General features: G+C 42.6%; 1 protein-coding gene across 2 annotated transcripts in view; it reads left to right on the plus strand.

The window, feature by feature from the left end:
• LOC111961636 (atrial natriuretic peptide receptor 2) overlaps positions 1-20,818 on the plus strand; it is a 60,431-nt gene that overhangs the window by 32,194 nt on the left and 7,419 nt on the right. The window contains exons 8-16 of one of the 2 annotated variants that reach the window (XM_023984055.2): positions 2,328-2,448; positions 3,598-3,693; positions 4,516-4,593; positions 9,003-9,107; positions 9,576-9,647; positions 10,337-10,496; positions 10,619-10,774; positions 17,604-17,772; positions 20,197-20,343. In XM_023984055.2, coding sequence (XP_023839823.1) covers positions 2,328-2,448; positions 3,598-3,693; positions 4,516-4,593; positions 9,003-9,107; positions 9,576-9,647; positions 10,337-10,496; positions 10,619-10,774; positions 17,604-17,772; positions 20,197-20,343 — 1,104 coding nt within the window. The remainder of the gene's footprint in view (positions 1-2,327; positions 2,449-3,597; positions 3,694-4,515; positions 4,594-9,002; positions 9,108-9,575; positions 9,648-10,336; positions 10,497-10,618; positions 10,775-17,603; positions 17,773-20,196; positions 20,344-20,818) is intronic. The other variant, XM_023984057.2, reaches the window with a different exon arrangement.

Here is a 20,818-nt window from a genome sequence, read left to right on the forward strand (position 1 = left end):
CCATAATGACCATTGTTATGTTTGGAGGAAAAAGGGGGAGGCTTGCAAGCCGAAGAACACCATCCCAACCGTGAAGCACTGGGGTGGCAGCATCATGTTGTGGGGGTGCTTTGCTGCAGGAGGGACTGGTGCACTTCACAAAATAGATGGCATCATGGAAGGAAAATTATGTGGATATATTGAAGCAACATCTCAAGATATTAGTCAGGAAGTTAAAGCTTGGTCGCAAATGGGTCTTCCAAMTGGACAATGACCCCAAGCATACTTCCAAAGTTGTGGCAAAATGGCTTAAGGACAACAAAGTCAAGGTATTGGAGTGGCCATCACAAAGCCCTGACCTCAATCCTATAGAACATTTGTGGGCAGAACTGAAAAAGCTTGTGCGGGCAAGGAGGCCTACAGACCTGACTCAGTTACACCAGCTCTGTCAGGAGGAATGGGCCAAAATTCACCCAACTTATTGTGGGAAGCTTGTGGAAGGCTACCCGAAAAGTTTGACCCAAGTTAACCAATTTAAAGGCAATGCTACCAAATACTGAAATAAATCATTTTCTCTGCTATTATTCTGACATTTCACATTCTTAAAATAAAGTGGTGATCCTAACTGACCTAAGACAGGGAATGTTTACTAGGATTAAATGTCAGGAATTGTGAAACTGTGTTTAAATGTATTTGGCTAAGGTGTATGTTAACTTCCGACTTCAACTGTATATACTGTATATACAAATAACTTTACACAAATCAACAACCAATCAGCATACTGCTAAAGCAACACTTGAGTGGTTTAAGGGGAAACATTTAAATGTCTTGGAATGGCCTAGTCAAAGCCTAGACCTCAATCCAATTGAGAATCTGTGGTATGACTTAAAGATTGCTGTACACCAGCGGAACCCATCCAACTTGAAGGAGCTGGAGCAGTTTTGCCTTGAAGAATGGGCAAAAATCCCAGTGGTTAGATGTGCCAAGCTTATAGAAACATAGAGACATACCCCAAGAGCCTTACAAGTTTTTATCTGGTTTATGAATTTACTAAAAGTAGCTGATTAGTAAATGTAGCTGATCAGAAACTTACTTACTAAGATGAGGCTTATCTTGAAGTTCTTATGTTGGGTACAATTTATGTCTGTTTTAGACATACCTACAGTTAATACAGTTTCCTACTTAGACAAGGAGTCACTTGAATGCCCAGTACCTTATGTTTTCTACTCTGAACTGGCTTCTCTGGAATGCTGGGCCATGGAAGTTGGTTCCTGTGCATACACATCAAGAACAGCTCCAAGTCTTCAATGTTAAGACCCAGCAAAAGGAGGACGGGAGTTAAGATCAGAATGAATGGTGATTGGCCACTGTGGGTGGAAATGCAGCACTTGCAGAAAGAGGAAATGAGGAATATATGAATAATTGTTTAACTACATGTACCGTACATGTGAGCGAAAATAGCTGTTTTATTTGTTTCTCCAGAATACATTTTCAAGTCACATGTACGGTACATGTAGTTAAATAATTATTCAATAGGTGGCTCAGCAGAGGGGTAAAATCCACCAATATGCAAACACTGCAATTATATACTGGCACTATCTGGAAGTGTCTTGCACCTTTTAGACTGACCTGGAATGTGTGGGCTCGGCTCTTTTTCCCCCTTCATTTTCAACGTATCAAACTAATAACGATTTCCCCCTCAAAACGCTCACATTCTTAACATTGAAGCCATGCTTGAGGATTTCAAAAACATGGAATTTTTGCAGCAAATCGAGGGGATGTTGAGAAACACCAGGTCCTGAGAGATCTGCACCAGATGTGTTTATTCACTTGGATATTTTTTTTTCGCATCTCAGAGTGACTTCTAGTTATACTGGTGTTTAAAAATAAAAAGTCAATACATTTTTAAGTGGTCTATTTTTGGTCACACAGTATTTAGTTTTGTTCTGGTAACTTACAGTTTGATCGACATTGGGGAGGTAGAATTGTAACATTACATCATTACAGTTATTATCATAATACCACAACTTTATTTTGATAATTTGTCATAGAGCTGTGGACAGTTCAAACTTTACCCTTTGTCAGTGTTAGATTGCTGAACCCAAATCATTCATTTACTGCATTTATCAGATAGTATCTGAAGAAATACCACTGACAAAAGTTTAATATCTCATTTGAAATGGCAAATTTCAATTATGATGAATGATCATAACAGTAATGATTCTATCATGTTAGAACAATCTGATAACAACAATGTATGCATAATGTATCTACATGCTAGAGTTTCAGTTCTGTGCCTCTGTTGTAAACACTTTTACTAATGTGTCCTCCTGCTGTTCCTGTTGAAGGAAACTGAAGCTGGAAAAGGAGTTGGCTGGAATGCTGTGGAGGATAAAGTGGGAGGACCTGCAGTTTGAGAGCCCCAACAAATATTCCAAAAAAGCAGGCAGTCGTCTCACCCTCTCACAGGTACATTTGTCTCTGAAATATCCTGTCAAAACTCAAGAGTTCAAACCAATGAATGACCTGTACTATGTTGTTTATTAGTCGTTCAGAGCGATCTCATATCATGACATGTTGGCAGCCTAAAACATTTCCTCACAATTTGATCTTAATATTGTTTTGATTTGGTCAGTAGTCCTGGTACTGCCGTGCATCGGAGATTAAGATGTTGTTGTTTCTCTAGCAGATTAGAATTCCATTTTAGCCAGTGGGAAAGAAAAGGCTCAACAGATGCAGTTTATCTTGCTAAAACCTCTCTACAGACCCACAGTATCACTGCTACTGCTCTCATTGCTTTGTTCTTAAAGCATCTTTGAGATTCTGTTTGTAATGAAAAGTGGTATATAAAATACATCTATTATTATTATTATTATATGCAACAGAGGACTAGATATCTGTCTCCGTGGTACAATTCATGACATCATTGTTGTTTAATAGCACACAAAATGTGCAGTAACAACACTGGCATTGGAATGTACTAAAACTGTAGGTACATGTTGGTGTCTGTACATACAGTATATGTTTTACATTGAGAGCGAAACACAAAGAAAGAGAGAAAGACGGTCCAAATCCTTTGTTAGTTTAAACATTCTTGAAAGTCTTCCCGGTGGTTTACTGAAGGTGGCTGGGTTTGCAGTGGCAGACACATATTAAATGATTGTTAAAATAATCCCAAATCTTACAGTACACACGTGCAGACATTCATGCACGCACATGCACACACCTTCTTCATTACAAGCTTTCAGTCCAATTCCTGGGATAATAGTTTATTTCCAGTATGCCATGTGTTGCCAGTATTTGCATTATCTAAACATGTGTAGTGCATGCTGACACTTAATACAATACCCTCACTCCCTTTTCATTCACTCTGTGTACACCCGTTGCTACACATACGTCTCCCCGAGATTCGGTTTAGCGTATGAACACAGCAATTCTTCATTTAACTGGCAAATATACCCATTGCACTTACATATGAATAAAATGTTCAAGCTATTGCAAAGAACTCAACTGAATTGTTTAAGTGAACATTGTATATTTGTAAATGTAATGATAACCAAACTGAACCTAACTGTAGTGTACCTGAACATTTCTCTGACTGTATCTTATCTGAGAAAGGATACTTGTTACTCCTTCCAGAGAGGCTCCAGCTACGGCTCCTTGATAACTGCCCATGGAAAATATCAGCTATTTGCTAAAACAGGCTATTTTAAGGTAAGGCTTTCTGAGTTCTGACATTTTCAACTCCTGCTCACCCACATGTACACGCTCACAGAGGAGATGGAGAAGAGAGTGGGCGAGCTCTGCACAGCTCAGCTGGCTGGTTTTAATGTGATAGACAGTGTGGTTCACACCTCGTCTGGACACAGCTAGCAACGTGTTGTTGTTGTTAATGTCAGGCTTTAAATGTTGAGACGTGGTTGTTGACTACATGTAACACATTTCTTCTCTATAGAAATATGTTGTAAAGTATCCAAAGCATTATATTTTCTCCTTTTTTCTATTTAGAATGCACACCTTGAATTTGATGGTGAGCTGCTCAATTGCTATATTCATCCTATTGTACCTAGCAGTCTATCATGTACTGTGTCTCCCTGGATTTCTCTCGCTTCCCCACCTTCTCTGTAGATTGACTTATCATCCCATATCAAAGTGACAGATATAACTCTCCATCCCGGTAGCATAGAGTTCATGTTAAATATACCTGGCATACAGATACCATACTCTGTTAAAGGAACGCTAATGTACACCTATTTTTACCTATGTTTTTCCCTTTCTCTTCCTTCCAAGAATTCAGTGAATAAGAATGGAATACGTCAATGTTCCCATGAACCTTATACATGTCCTTTCTTTTCGCTATTTTCCTACTGTCTGTCACACAGTTCCCAAAGATGGTCACATTTAGTTCTCTGCTATTATAGAAATATAATAGAACACATCTCTTCCAGTACACCACACGGTAGTATGTCACGCAGCCTGCGTAGAAGGTTATTCATATCTGTCTCTTTATCTTGCTCTTCTGTCTCTTTGACACAGGGCAACCTGGTGGCCATCAAACATATGAACAAGAAGAGGATAGAGCTGACCAGACAAGTGCTGTTTGAACTCAAACATGTAAGTCCAGATCAGTGCCAAATGTTTTACTGTATACAGTGCCTTCGGAAAGTATTCAGACCCCTTCACTTTTTCCACATTTTGTTACGTTAAAGCCATATTCTAAAATTGATTAACATCGTTTTTTCCCTCAGCAATCCACACACAATACTCCATAATGACATAGCAAAAACAGGTTTTTAGACATTTTAGGAAATGTAAAAACAGAAATACATTATTTACAAAAGTATTCAGACCCTTTGCTATGAGACTTGAAATTGAGCTCAGGTGCATCCAGTTTCCATTGATCATCCTTGAGATGTTTCTACAACTTGATTGGAGTCCACCTGTGGTAAATTCAATTGATTGGACATGATTTGAAAAGGCACACACCTGTCTAGATAAGGTCCCAGTGTTGACAGTGCATGTCAGAGCAAAAACCAGAGCTCTGAGACACGATTGTGTGGAGGCACCGATCTGGGGAAGGGTACCAAAAAATGTCTGCAGCATTGGAGGTCCCCAAGAACACAGTGGCCTCCATCATTCTTAAACTGAGGAAGTTTGGAACCACCAAGATTCTTCCTAGAGCTGGCCGCCCGGCCAAACTGATGGTAACTCTGACAGAGCTCCAGAGTTCCTCTATGGAGATGGGAGAATCTTTCCGAAGGACAACCATCTCTACAGCACTCCACCAATCAGGCCTTTATGGTTGAGTGGCCAGACGGAAGCCACTCCTCAGTGAAAGACACGACAACCCGCTTGGAGTTTGCCAAAAGGCCCCTAAAGGACTCTCAGACCATGAGAAACAAGATTCTCTGGTCTGATTAAACCAAGATTGAACTCTTTAGCCTGAATGCCAAGTGTCATGTCTAAAGGAAACCTGGCACTATCCCTACGGTGAAGCATGGTGGTGGCAGCATCATGCTGTGGGGATGTTTTTCAGTGGCAGGGACTGGGAGATTAGTCAGGATCGAGGCAAAGATGAACGGAGCAAAGTACAGAGAGATCCTTGATGAAAACCTGCTCCAGAGCGCTCAGGACCTCAGACTGGGGTGAAGGTTCACCTTCCAACAGGACAACAACCCTAAGCACACAGCCAAGACAACACAGGAGTGGCTTCGGGACAAGTCTCTGAATGTCCTTGACTGGCCCAGCCAGAGCCCGGATTTGAACCTGAAAATAGCTGTGCAGCAAGCTCTCCATCTAACCTGACAGAGCTTGAGAGGATCTGCAGAGAGGAATGGGAGAAACTCGCCAAATACAGGTGTGCCAAGCTTGTAGCGTCATACCCAAGAAGACTCGAGGCTGTAATTGCTGCCAAAGGTGCTTCAACAAAGTACTGAGTAAAGGGTCTGAATACTTATGTAAATGTGATATTTCAGTAGAACATTTTTATACATTCACAAAAATGTCTAAAAACCTGTTTTTGCTTTGTCATTATGGGGTATTGTGTGTAGATTGATGAGGGAAAAACCGATTTAATCCGTTTTAGAATAAGGTTGTAACGTAACAGAATGTGGAAAAAGTCAAGGCGTTTGAATACTTTCCAAATATACTGTATGTGTGATGTTATTACTTAACATTATTATCATAAAGTCTGGTGTGTTGTTTAACTCTTTACTACCTCACTGCAGGGGTATTCATTCCCTAAGTAAGTGTTTGATAAGATTCGTTCAGCTAGATGGTCCCGTGTGGCTCACTTGGTAGAGCATGGTTCTTTAAACATCAGAGTTTTGGGTTCAATTCCCACAGGGGGCCAGTATGAAAAAAGTATGAAAATGTGTGCACTCACTACTACTGTAAGTCTCTCTGGATAAGAGTGTCTGTTAAATGACTCATATGTAAAAAATATTGTGGTCTTTTCCCTCCTATACCTCATTGATGATTTAGTTTTATTGGCTGCTATAGAGAGTCCACTCACCTGATTTAAACCAGTCGCTGATGAAAAGACTAAAGTAGTTAACACTTGGAGCCTCCAGGACTAGAGTTGAATGTGCCTGCCTTGTTCCCTGCCTCCTGTTGTTGTAGGTGATCATACCTCTGTTTATGACCCCTCTGCAACAGCAGTAGTAGAATGAGTCTCTCCCACTGAGGTGGTTAAGCCACTGTAGACTTTGGGGGATGTGAAGGGGATGTGTACTGAATCATTACCAGGTTGTTCACAGGAGGGTCTCTTTAACTCTGCTGCAGGAGATGTCTCATTACGGAACCTATGCTCTTGCTGCTGTTACAAAGACAGATCCTCAAATGTCCTCAAACATCCTCCAACATCAGCTGTGGATGAAGAAAATTGTCTCCATTTTGGGAATGACATTTTATGAGACAGTGATAAGGAAATGGGGAAAAAACAACTAATACTTGAAACACAATGTGGAAAAGGCAAACATTGATGAAACATATTAGTTTAACCCTCCTGTCGTGCTCGTTTCATGTTAATTAATTCTGTGTTCACGGTCCAAAATGACCGCCCCATTATAGCTGATTATAAATCCATAATAATCCATATATTATCACCTAATGTTGTGTTAGATCTTTTTATCAACTTAAGTTATTGTGAACATTACAAGTTTTTTACTTCTATTTGCTATTTATGGCCTCTAGGCCTCATTGACCTGAGCTCATATAACTCATTTTTGAGTAAAAAAAAGCATAATGTATGAATTATTTTGACTATAACAAATACTCAGATGAAACATATTGTGCTAGTTATCACAGACTACTTTGTGTCAAAGTTTAACAAGGACTATCTCTCCTCCTCACCAGTGTCATGATCACAGATATGATCAAGAGCCTAACATACAGTATATCGTTTGGTCGTTGTGCTTCCACGGAATGAATTGTGAGCAAGGACTCAAAAAAGCTTTATATACCAGAGCTGCGAGAAAAGTTCTATGTATTATTGAAACAATGTTGCGATTGTTTGTGAGAATGCCAACAGGTGTCATTCCCTTGGGGGAAAGATTTTATTGTGGAAAGGTTCCCATGGGGGTTGCCATGGAAGCCAAGAAGGGGAGTGAGGTGTGTGTGCTCAAACACACAGGCATGTGGGGGTCTGGGAGAAGAAATGTGTCCATCTGATGAATGGGCATATGCCTGAACTACATTTTATACACTAATTGTAGTCTCACCTATTCATTTCCTTTGACCGGGAACACCACAGGTGTACAAAAGTTAAATAAAACACCCAAAATGTAGTGAAAATCATCCAAATGTATTTTGTGTGTTGAGATGCTCTGTGTGGACAAAGTCATGGAATCTTATGACAATCAGATTAAGTGAACTACATTTTTCAGAGAGAAACTTGTAAATCGGTCCAATTCGACCGGAACACAGCAGGAGGGTTAAAGCTACTGAAAAGCCAGACGTCAGTGCTATTATCTGATCTCTGGGTCTGTATTAATTGAGTTATCACCCGTGTTGGTGGATAAGGCTCTGGACGGCCTGGGCTCTCTCGCTCTATGTCTGTGTCTGAGCTTTGGATGTGAGACACGGCGGTGGGCAGGCTGCGAGCACAGGAGAGACAACAGTCTGAGCTAGCAGCTCCTCAGACGCCCCGGCGACCTGATCGGCTGTCAACCATATGGGGGAGAGAGGGGTCTGCCAATGGAAACTTAACTGCTTGTCTTCCAGAGCCTCTCCTCCCCTCCTCCCTTAGCTAGCGTTCAGCATGGGAAATGATATAGGCCAAAGGGTATGCTAACTTCTCCTGAGTCGTGAAACAGGAGCGACTGACTCCCTGGTTTTGGTGTTATAGCATCTGTCACTCACCTCTGTTTTCCATGAAATGGCCCCAGACCAAAACACACCATACAGGTTATGCTCGCGTTTTTTTTAGAAGTTTCATGCTGCTCAGAGATATTATGTACATCCTCCCTGCCAGGGCATGGATGTATTGAAACCGAGAGGATATGTGGACAGGAATTAATTTGTGTGTCTGTTTTAAAGATTCCTTCACTCGGTTGTTTATACATACACAGCATATGGAACTTTTAAATACAGAGTTCACAATGCTTTCCAAGGTGAATTCCATGACATTTTATTTGACATGATTCATTTTTGGACTAGATCCCATGTAGTGCATTTTACACGTTAGCCAGCTATGCACTCATATTATAGCTAGTACATCCTTTCAACACCTCCATATTTTTTCACATTCTGTGGTTTTTCACAACACTGCCTCATTCATAACCTCTCGGCCCAATTTATTCACATGCACGTGTCAACTGGATGGCCTATGAGTGAATGCTATACTCAACACGTAGAAAAGACACGGTGCCAAACCTGCTAGCTGTAAATAGACTATGCTGATGAGGTTTTGTCTGTCCTATTTGTTAGCTTTTCTAGAAAAGCTCATCCATTTTTTTTTTAGCATCTATTGCCATATAATCTTGAGCTATAATGATGTAATAATTATACTTGTTTGGTTACAGATGAGAGATGTGCAGTTCAACCATTTAACCAGATTCATTGGTGCCTGCATTGATCCTCCCAACATCTGCATCGTGACTGAATATTGTCCCAGAGGCAGTCTTCAGGTAAGACCTCACAATCATTATATTTAATGGAATATTAGTTGTATTGCATGTTTTGTCAAGTATGACCACCAATATAATATTAAAATGGCCATTCAGTGTGATCTTACTAATTTATTCATTTACATTTACATTTAAGTCATTTAGCAGACGCTCTTATCCAGAGCGACTTACAAATTCATTCATACTATTTCTGTAAATGTATGGTTTAAAATGCCCTGACAGAGAGACATTTGGAAACATACACTTGACTTTCATCTTCAGTTTGAAATGCCAGTCTGATATACTGCTACTATTTAACTGCCAAAAATGTATGAATGTAAAACTATAGGAAACTTTTAGCAATGGAGCTTATTGTGTGAAAACATTTCATACTGACACACTGAAAAACGGTGTTACTGTTTAAAAAACAGATACATGTGATGTAGCAAGATGACAGCAAGATTCCAGAAATGTTTATTTAACTTTTAGGACATTTTGGAGAATGAGAGCATCAATCTGGACTGGATGTTCCGCTATTCGCTCATCAACGACATAGTCAAGGTATGTGTTATTCACCTACTTAGGTGCCATATTGTGGAAAATATAAAGGGAATCCATGTGTGTAGCCACGTCACATGTTGCTGTAAGATAGCAGCCAACAATACTATGTTGGTAACTGCAGTTTGGTTGTTTTGAGGTCACATGGCTATATGCATCAAACTTCATATGACATCAAACTTGGACAGCAACATAATCACAATCTCACCACAAAATAAAAAGTAATCATCCATATGTTTTCAATGGTTATTTATAGCCTGCTCTAACAAAGGGGCTGTTTGTTTGAAATCACTATCTTGAGAGATACTATATTGGTGAAGTACATGGAGAATGGAGTACACCAACCACATTGCTGTTAAAATAACAGTCCTTCAAGCTGGCAACAACAGGGACCTTCTGACAAGCAAAAGGGCCTACAAGCCACATTCTGGTACACAAGTGCCTCAAAATATTAGACATACATGAGAGTGCAGTATCCTTTTGAGTCCCCGTAGAAATGTTATGCACATTAATACCACATACGTTCCAATGTGACATGTAAACTGAACACTTGGATCCATGCAGAATTTTTATTACATTTCCATTTCGATCAAACTCAAAACACATATTTTCCACATGATCAGTATGTTTTCATGTATGCTATACTGTAGGAAAAATGTCTTGAACGGTACATTTCATGCTTGCTCCGCCAGGGAATGAACTATCTGCACAACAGCTACATCGGCTCCCATGGAAATCTGAAGTCATCTAATTGTGTGGTGGACAGTCGATTTGTGTTGAAAATTACAGATTACGGACTGGCCAGTTTCCATTCATCATGTGAAAATGACGACTCGCACGCACTCTATGCAAGTAGGTCAACATTATCAGCGGAGGTGATCACTTTGCCTCTTCACCAATGGAAGGAAACTAAATGGAGGATTGGATAAAGGAAAAGGTGTTCAGTGGATAATGTGAGTTTGTTGTGTTTCCAGAGAAGCTGTGGACGGCCCCAGAGTTGTTGATCTACGACAGACACCCTCCACAGGGCACCCAGAAAGGAGATGTGTACAGCTTTGGCATCATACTCCAGGAGATAGCCCTGAGGAATGGACCCTTCTATGTGGAGGGCATGGATCTGAGCCCCAAAGGTAAAATTAATTATAAACACAATTATAATGACATTTTGACATTTGAGTCATTTATTTAGCAGACGCTCTTATCCAGAGGAACTTACAGTTAGTGTATTCTTCTTAAGGAAGCTAGGTGAGGCAGAAACATATCTCTGCCATTGTAAGTACATTTTTTCTTAATAAAGCTGTGCCGTGGATATTCTACACAGGAACACTCGAAGTCAATCTTAAATGAATCATTGTTTATTATCAGCATGCTGGAGAGGTTCCAACCATCTCAAGTACACATGTTGATCAGGAGCTCCTCCCAGGGCAGTCCAGTTAGTTCTCTTTTATACAGACAAGTTATATTTGCATGATTTAGCTTATTAATCATTCATAATTAATTAATCACTAACATTTGCTTAATTCATGTGACCGACCAATACTGGGTCAGGTATGTGACAGACCAATATCTCATGAGGCTTCTTCTCTCTAAGCTGAGACCTTGAAACTAAGACATCCCTTTCTCAAAACAAGGTTCTGGGCGTACTGCCAAATTGCAGATACTGATAGTGAGGATTCATTCAATCAGTCACTTGCATGAACAAAGAAATTGGTTATTAGAAAAGGACATGAATAGAACACAGAAATTGAAAAAAAATGTCTATCATAGTAGCTATCAGCAAAGTCAATGCTAGTAGAAAATAGAAAGGTGTGTGCGAGTATTAGTTTACAAGAGGCAAGGGTGCTGTGGGGTTATTTAAGATACTCTTTGTAGATGTAGGGGTTCAGCCATTTTCTGGAAGATGGGCAGGGACTCTGCTGTCCTAACTTCAGGAGGAAGCTGGTTCCACCATTGGGGTGCCAGGACAGAGAAGAGCTTTGACTGAGCTGAGCGGGAGCTGGCCTCCCATAGGGGTGGGAGGGCCAAGAGATCAGAGGTGGCAGAACAGAGTACTCAGGTTGGGGTGTCGGGTTTGACTATAGCCTGAAGGCAGTTCTTCAAATCAAATCAAATCAATGTTTATTTGTCACGTACGCCGAATACAACAGGTGAAATGCTTACAGTGAAATGCTTACTTACAGGCTCTAACCAATAGTGCAAAAAAGGTATTAGGTGAACAATAGGTAGGTAAAGAAATAAAACAACAGTAAAAAGACAGGCTATATACAGTAGCGAGGCTATAAAAGTAGCGAGGCACACCAGTACCGCTTGCGGTAGTAGAGAGAACAGTCTATGACTGGGGTGGCTGGGGTCTTTGACAATTTTTAGGGCCTTCCTCTGACACTGCCTGGTGTAGAGGTCCTGGATGGCAGGCAGCTTAGCCCCAGTGATGTACTGGGCCGTACGCACTACCCTCTGTAGTGCCTTGCGGTCGGAGGCAGAGCAGTTGCCGTACCACGCAGTGATGCAACCAGTCAGGATGCTCTCGAAGTTGCAGCTGTAGAACCTTTTGAGGATCTTCAGGGGTGGCAGCACAGCCTAGTGGTTAGAGCATTGGTCTAGTAACCGAAAGGTTGCAAAATCGAATCCCCAAGCTGACAAGGTACAAAATCTGTCATTCTGCCCCTGAACAAAGCAGTTAACCCACTGTTCCTAGGCTGTCATTGAAAATAAGAATTTGTTCTTAACTGACTTGCCTAGTTAAATAAAAAAAATCTCAGGACCTATGCCAAGTCTATTTAGTTTCCTGAGGGGGAATAGGCTTTGTCATTTTTCTCTTCACAACTGTCTTGGTGGGTTTGGACCATTCTAGTTTGTTGTTGATGTGGACACCAAGGATTTTGAACCTCTCAACCTGCTCCACTGCAGCCCCGTCGATGAGAATGTGGGCGTGCTCGGTCCTCATTTTCCTGTAGTCCACAATCATCTCCTTAGTCTTGGTTACGTTGATAGGTTGTTATTCTGGCACCACCCGGCCAGGTCTCTGACCTCCTGTCTCGTCGTTCTTGCTGCTCCGTAGGCAAGTACCATGGTCTTGCAGTGGATGCAAGTTCCCACATGGCTGACATATTGAACATCAAGTTGGGCATTTCCGTGATAACGGAATTACGAGTTGATTCAGTTGTTTCACTTTAAAATGTATGCCAAACAAAAACATTGATATCAAAGTTTAACAAACCATACAACTCTATGCACAAGGCCTACTTTTAACAATTTCCACTGAAAAAAAACTTTAGTAAGGAATTACGGTAAAATCTACCTCAGATGTGTCACGTTCCTGACCTGTTTTCTGTTGTTTTGTATGTGTTTAGTCGGTCAGGGCATGAGTTAGGGTGGGCATTCTATGTTATGTGTATCTATGTTGGGTTACCTGATATGGTTCTCAATTAGAGGCAGGTGGTTTACGTTTCCTCTGATTGAGAACCATATTAAGGTAGGTTGTTTCACATTGTTTGTTGTGGGTGGTTGTCTCCTGTGTCTGTGTTTGTCGCCGCACACGGGACTGTTTCGGTTTGTTTGTAGTCCGTCACTGTTGTGCGTTCTGTCTTGTATGTAAGTTCTCATGTCCAGGTCTGTCTACGTCGTTTTTGTTATTTTGTTAATTATCAATGGTTCTTCGTGTTTTTCGGTTCTGTTATAAATCATTATGTCTACCTTCACCGTGCATTTGGTCCGACCCTTACCTCCTCCTCATCCGAGGAGGAATTAGACGATCGTTACAAGAACCACCCCCAAACGGACAAGCCGCGTGAGTACGAGCAGTGGCCCACTACACAGGAATCCTGGACATGGGGAAAATATGGAGGGAAAAGGACACTGGGCTCACATTGGGGAATATCGCCGGCTCGTGAGGAGATGGAGGCAGCGGAGCCCAAGATGGTGGTATGAGGAGGCAGCACGGAGACGTGGCTGGAAGCCGTGAAGCAACCCAAAAATGTCTTGGGGGGGGGTAAAGGGAGTGTGGCGAGGGCAGGTAGGAGACCTGCGCCCTTCCCATGCTTACCGTGGAGAGGGGAGTACGGGCAGACACCGTGTTACGCAGTAGAGCGCACGTGTCTCCTGTACGTGTCATAGCCCGGTGCGGGTTATTCCACCTCCCGCACTGGCAGGGCTAGATTGGGCATTGAGCCAGTGCCATGAAGCCGGCTCAACGCGTTCTGGTCTCCAGTGCGTCTCCTCGGGCCGGCTACATGGCACCAGCCTTACGCATTGGTGTCCCCGGTTCGCCTACATAGCCGGTGCGGGTTATTCCACCTCCCCGCACTGGTCGGGCGACGGGGAGCTACAACCAGGTAAGGTTGGGCAGGCTCAGTGCTCAAGGGAGCCAGTACGCCTGCACGGTCGGTATATCCGGCGCCCCCTCCGCCCCAGTCGTACCAGTGCTACACCACGCACCAGGATTCCAGTGCGTCTCCAGAGCATGTTCCTCCTCCACGCACTAGGCCTATGGTGCGTGTCTCCAGCCCAGTACCACAGTTCCGGCACACGCACCAAGCTCTCTGTGCGTCTCCAGAGCCCTGTAGCACTGTTCCTTCTCCCCGCACTTGCCCTGAGGTGCGTGTTCCAGTCGGTACACCAGTTCCGGCACCCACGCACAAAGCCTCCTGTGCGTCTCCAGAGCCCTGTACGCACTGTTCCTTCTCCCCGCACTTGCCCTGAGGTGCGTGTCTCCAGTCCGGTACCACCAGTTCCGGCACCACGCACCAGGCCTATAGTGCGCTTCGAGAGTTGAGTGTGCCCTGTTCCTGCTCCCCGCACTAGCCTGAAGGTGCGTGTCCTTAGCCCGGTGCCTCGCGTTCCGGCACCACGCACCAGGCTACAGTGCGCCTCACCGGCCAGAGCTGCCCGTCTGCCAAGCGCCATCTGAGCCATCCGTCTGCCCAGTGCCATCTGAGCATCCGTCTACCCAGCGTATCTGAGCCATCCGTCTGCCCAGTGCCATCTGACCCATCCGTCTGCACAGCGCCATCTGAGCATCATCTGCACAGCGCGTCTGAGCCATCCGTCTGTCCAGCGCCGTCTGAGCATCCGTCTGTCCCGAGCCATTGAGCCGCCCGTCTGTCCCGAGCGTCAAGAGCGTTCGTCAGTCAGGAGCCGCTAGAGCCGTTCGTCAGTCAGGATCTGCCAGAGCCGCCAACCAGACAGGATCTGCCAGAGCCGCCAACCAGACAGGATCTGCCAGAGCCGCCAACCAGACAGTATCTGCCAGAGCCGCCAACCAGCCAGGATCTGCCTGAGCCGCCACCGCGGACAGATGCCCACCCAGACCCTCCCCTAGACTTTATGCTGGTGCGTCCGGAGTTCGCACCTTGAGGGGGGGGTTATGTCACGTTCCTGACCTGTTTTCTGTTGTTTTGTATGTGTTTAGTCGGTCAGGGCGTGAGTTAGGGTGGGCATTCTATGTTATGTGTATCTATGTTGGGTTACCTGATATGGTTCTCAATTAGAGGCAGGTGGTTTACGTTTCCTCTGATTGAGAACCATATTAAGGTAGGTTGTTTCACATTGTTTGTTGTGGGTGGTTGTCTCCTGTGTCTGTGTTTGTCGCGCCACACAGGACTGTTTCGGTTTGTTTGTAGTCCTCATCCGAGGAGGAGGAATTAGACGATCGCTACAAGATGTTTATGCAACCACGTAAATATTTGCAGAATGGGGTGTCTGCTATGACATGGCACCTTGAGTTTGAAAAATATATAATTTTTGTTATTGAACTACAGTAAGTGAAGTGGATTTACACCCGGTAACAGAATTACGGTAATGGAATTACACAATGGGTCCCTGATCTGTACTAAACAGAAATGCATAATTATGGATATGAATGTCATTGTTTCACAAGTTTGGACATCACAGCATAGTAGTGTACAGTGCAGTACAATACAGCACAGCAGAGTTCAGTACAGTAGAGTACAAATATACTGTACTTGTTACTTCTGTGAACTTTCATTATCCTCCCTCCTCGGGAGGGGGAGAAATTAGAAAATATCTTAAATATATGTGGATTTCTGGTAACGGAATTACAACCCACAAAGCATTTCTTATTCCTACTGAAGGTAAACAATTTCTCCAAAATGATATATACTGAACAAAAATATAAACGCAACTACTGCAAAGATTTTACTGAGTTACAGTTCATATAAGGAATTCAGTCAATTGAAATAAATTCATTAGGCCCTAATCTATGGATTTCATATGACTGGTAATGCAGATATGCATCTGTTGGTCACAGATACCTTAAAAAAGGTAAGGGTGTGGATCAGAAATCCAGTCAGTATCTGGTATGACCACCATTTGCCTAATGCAGCTTGATAGATCTCCTTTTCAGAGTTGATCAGGCTGTTTATTGTGGCCTATGGAATGTTGTCCCACTCCTCTTCAATGGCTGTGTGAAGTTTCTAGATATTGGCGGGAACTGGAACACGCTGTCGTACACATCGATCCAGAGCATCCCAAACATGCTCCATGGGTGATATGTCTGGTGAGTATGCAGGCCATGGAAGAACTGGGACATTTTCTGCTTCCAGGAATTGTGTACAGAGCCATGTGACATGGGGCCGTGCATTATCATGCTGAAACATGAGGTGATGGCGGCAGATGAATGGCACGACAATGGGCCTTACGATCTATGTCTGTGCATTCAAATTGCCATCGATAAAATGCAATTATCTTTGTTGTCCATAGCTTATACCTGCCCATACCATAACCCCACTACCACCATGAGGCACTCTGTTCACAAAGTTGACATCAGCAAACCACTCACCCACACAACGCCATACACGTAGTCTGCGGTTGTGAGGCCGGTTGGATGTACTTTTTTAAAGATTGAAACTGGTTGAAAAGTGTATCTATGCCTTCATTTCCCCAAAATATAGACTCTTAGCTTTCATTTTACACCCAATTTGATATGCTCCTATGAACTTCACGTTGGTGCTCATGGGTCCTTTTACATGGAAATGCCCTGTTGTGTCTGTCTCCAATGTTGAGCCAATTACTCTGTCACTTCAGATACTTTAGGCAGCTTGCCTCCTGTTCACCATGACTCAAGTGCCATTATTTCCTGCTTGATTGAATGTTCCTAATCGATAAAGTAATGGAGTAAAAGTCACAATCATCAGAGTTGGACAACTCCAGTCTTCGGCTCGAGGGCTGCAGTACTGCTGGTTTCAGTTCTCCCTGGGACTTAGGGGGCTTTCACACCAAATTGGTTTTGTGCTGTTTTTCCGAACTCTGGTGCATTTACCCCCTTAGTTCAGTTCGTTTGGACTGGTGTAAACACTCTATCCACACTCGGGAGCGCACTAAACAACGTACCGTGGTTCCCTCAAAAAGGGTGGTCTTGGTCCGATTCAATTCTTACCGTGATGAGGTTCGCTGCAGGTGAGAACGCAGTCCAGACCAAATACAGGAAAAGAACCAGAGTCGCTCATTATTATTGGTTGTTTGACTGCGAGCATTTGATGAAATGCACACAGCATCATAACTTGAGATATCTGAAACATTCTGTGAGTAGCAGCGCATTTATGAGTGCGTCCAATGCAGATTTGTAGAGACGGGGCTATACTGAATATAGTCTATTCACATCGCGTTTAGAGTTTCCTCCCGCATGTTGTTGGAAGACCAAAGCGAAAGTAGTATGAAGATGGGAACACAAGTGATCCTTCATGATAATCATCAATGCATTTTTGTCCAATAAGCAAATGACTTGCATGGACACGTTTAGGAAATTTTATTAGTTTGACATTTGGCAATGTGAAACCAACCTGACCAAATTAAAACATTATATTAACAAATAGTCTGACTCTGATTCGAACTATAGCTCTAAACTATGTGTGAAAACGCCCTTAATTGATCGATCAATGTCACTGTTTTCCCAGAGAATGCAGAACACACACGCTAACACACCCCCTATCTTGTCTATTACAGAGATAGTGCAGAAGGTGCGTAATGACCAGAGTCCTTACTTCCGGCCCACCACAGACAACAGCTGCCACTGTGAGAAGCTGACCATCCTGATGGACAGCTGCTGGGCCGAAGACCCCGTCGAGCGGCCAGACTTCAGCCACATCAAGATCTACATCACCAAACTCAACAAGTGAGCACTGAGCACCGTCGTGCCCCAAAATGGCTCCCAATCTCATCTTGTATCAGATACCATGTAGATAATATTTTCTTTGGATTTATTTTATGAAGATGTTTGAAAAAGAGAATGGAGGAAATAATTGCATTAAGTTGATATTATCAAGAGATGCTGGAAAAGGGATCTACTATTAATATTAAATAAAATTGGGATGCTTATCACACACAAATCATTTCAGATCAGAGCGATAGGAAGTCTTCTCCCTCCAAAAGTGTGTGGTTTATATTTATCTTGTTGCTTTTCATGGCTTACTTATTTAGATGCATATTTTGGTTCAGTGGTGTGTGCGTGTATGCATGTAAAAAGCATGTTTTCCCTTGAGCTGGGCACACCTGTCACTGATCAAAAGCAGGAAAACCTTCAAGATGTACAGATGAGTGACCTCTGTGACAAAGAAAATAAAGTACTTAATGAGCTGTGGGAGGAAATCAGACCCTGGTATTTGCTTTGTCGCTGGATTAAGCTTTCCTACAACTTTCAGATGTGCCCCCTTTGTGCAGAAGTGTTTTGATGTTATTCAACGCTTCTGTATTTCTTACAAGTGCAAACAAAGGCTTTTTTTGTGTTGGTATAGTAGAAATCCTCCTTTTGAATTCTGACAGTTGTGCCAGGGAGATCACAACTACGGTTGCAAAGGTACCGGTAATTTACCAAAGAATCTTCAGTAATATTGGTATTAACAGGTCATTTTTGTCAATCTATGGTAACTTTGGTAATGTATACTTGAATAACTAAGATCTGGTGACTGTGCAGGCCACTTCAGTAAGCTGAAATCACTGTAATGTTCGTATAACCATTCCTGGACAATCCTAGCCTTGTGGCATCCTGCTGAAAAAATCCATTCATGGATATACTGCTGCCATGCAGGGATGCACCTGATAGGCAATGATGTTCAGATATCCTGTGGCATTCAAACGTTGCTCCACTTTTATCAAGGGGCCCAATGAGTGCCATGAAAAGACCACACCATAACACCACCACCACCAGCCTGCAGTGTTAACACGCGGCATGATGGATGCATCTACTCATGTGGTTTTCTCAATACCATAGTCCTCCCATCAGCATAAAACAGCAGGAACCACGATTCATCAGACCAGGCAATGTAATTCCAATTCTCCAGTGTCCAGTGTTTTTGTTCCTTAGCCCACTGCAACCACAGTTTCTTGTTTTTTGCTGAAAGAAGTGGAACTCTGTAAGGTCATCAGCTGCCATATCCAATTCGTATCAAGGTACGATGAGTTGTGCATTCTTTTATGGGTCTTTGGGCACCAATGTTGTACTGGACTGTCAGTTGACTAACTGTAGCCTGTCTGTTGCTCTGCACAATTCGTCAGCCTCCTTTGTCCGCTTTCATCAATGACCCATTTTCGACCACTGGCCTGCCATTGGCTGGATGTCCTTTGGGTGGTAGACCATTCTTGATACACACAGGAAACGGTTGAGTGTGAAAAACCCAGCAGCGTTGCAGTTCTTGACAGACTCACATCGGTGCGCCTGGCACCTACTACCATACCCTGTTCAAAGGCACTTAAATGTTTTTTCTTGCCCATTCACCCTTCACACAGCCATTCACCCACACATACACAATCCATGTATTAATTGTCTCAAGGCTTCAAAACCTTCTTTAACCTGTGGCATCAATAAGGGATCATATCTTTCACCTGGTCAGTGTATGTCATGGAAAGTGCAGGTGTTCCTAATGTTTTGTACACAGTGTAAATTGCACAAGAATTATACATTTATAGATTTTTTAAAGGTATTTCTTTCTCTTTATTCAACCCGCCACTTTGTGTAGCCGTTAGAGATAATGATAATAATAACCGTCTGCTGGTAAATGGAAAAGATTTCCCAAAAACCTTCTCAATTACATTTTAACTACAGTGTAGTCTATGCCTACCTGACAGAATTATATCATGATTATTTGCATCAATCCAGTGAGCATTTCGTTTAGGAAACTCTGCAATCACACGAGCGCTACAGAAACACTGCTAACCAAACAATGGTCTCTGGCTGGTGCACACTTGCATTAAAGGGTAACTACACACAAAATTCAACATTTCTTAGATTTCTCCCAGATCTAAAAGTGGCCTCCTGATGTATAAAAAAAAGTGTGATTTTGAGAGGCCGATAACCTGAAAATAAATTGGAAAGATGGAAACCAGGAAAAACAAAACGGAGAAATGGATTTAGGAAAAACTCAACGGAATCAGGCTTAAAATATTACAGATTTTATCAGGCTCTAGACCATGAAGTCACTTCTGAAATACGCATTGAATTGTACATTAGGTGATGTTAACAGAATAGAAAGTTCAGATATTTTTCATTCAGAATAGCAACAAATGAATGGGTATGTTATCTTTCTGTCTTTTTTCATCACAGGGAGGGCAGTACCAGTATTCTGAACAACCTGCTGTCCAGGATGGAGCAGTACGCCAACAACCTGGAGAACCTGGTAGAGGAACGAACGCAAGCCTACCTGGAGGAGAAAAGAAAAGCCGAAAATCTACTTTACCAGATCTTGCCACAGTAAGAATAATTATTATTCAGATTTTCGTCTTGCCCTATTATCCTTATTATCAGTCTGAACTTCTGCTTATCAAATTGAGAAAATGAGGAGACTATTTTCTGTATAATGCTGTGCCACTTGATCATTGTTCAAATTCCAAGAAAGAGCGTCTCAGCTTTCTATATCTCACATTCTCACATTCACAGTTAAGCAGAGAGGAGATGAAAGGGCAAGGCAAGATGGGATGGGAGCTGACAAGCAAACTTCTCATTAACCAGAACTAGGAGGAGAAATGTGATAGGGTGTTAAGCACCTCTGATAACACGAAAGCAGCAAATGACAAGCCATGTCCTCCATCTATTTAAGCTGTCTGTCTCAGCGCCGTAGTCACACTCATTTATCCTCCCATTGTCTGGCCAAATGACTCCCTCCAACTTTAAGCCAATTTGACAGACAGAAAATGGCCTGAGAGAACCGAGAGATACCTTCTCTCAC

Source organism: Salvelinus sp. IW2-2015, linkage group LG4q.1:29 (assembly GCF_002910315.2).
Source record: "Salvelinus sp. IW2-2015 linkage group LG4q.1:29, ASM291031v2, whole genome shotgun sequence".
NCBI classification, from domain to species: Eukaryota; Metazoa; Chordata; class Actinopteri; order Salmoniformes; family Salmonidae; genus Salvelinus; species Salvelinus sp. IW2-2015.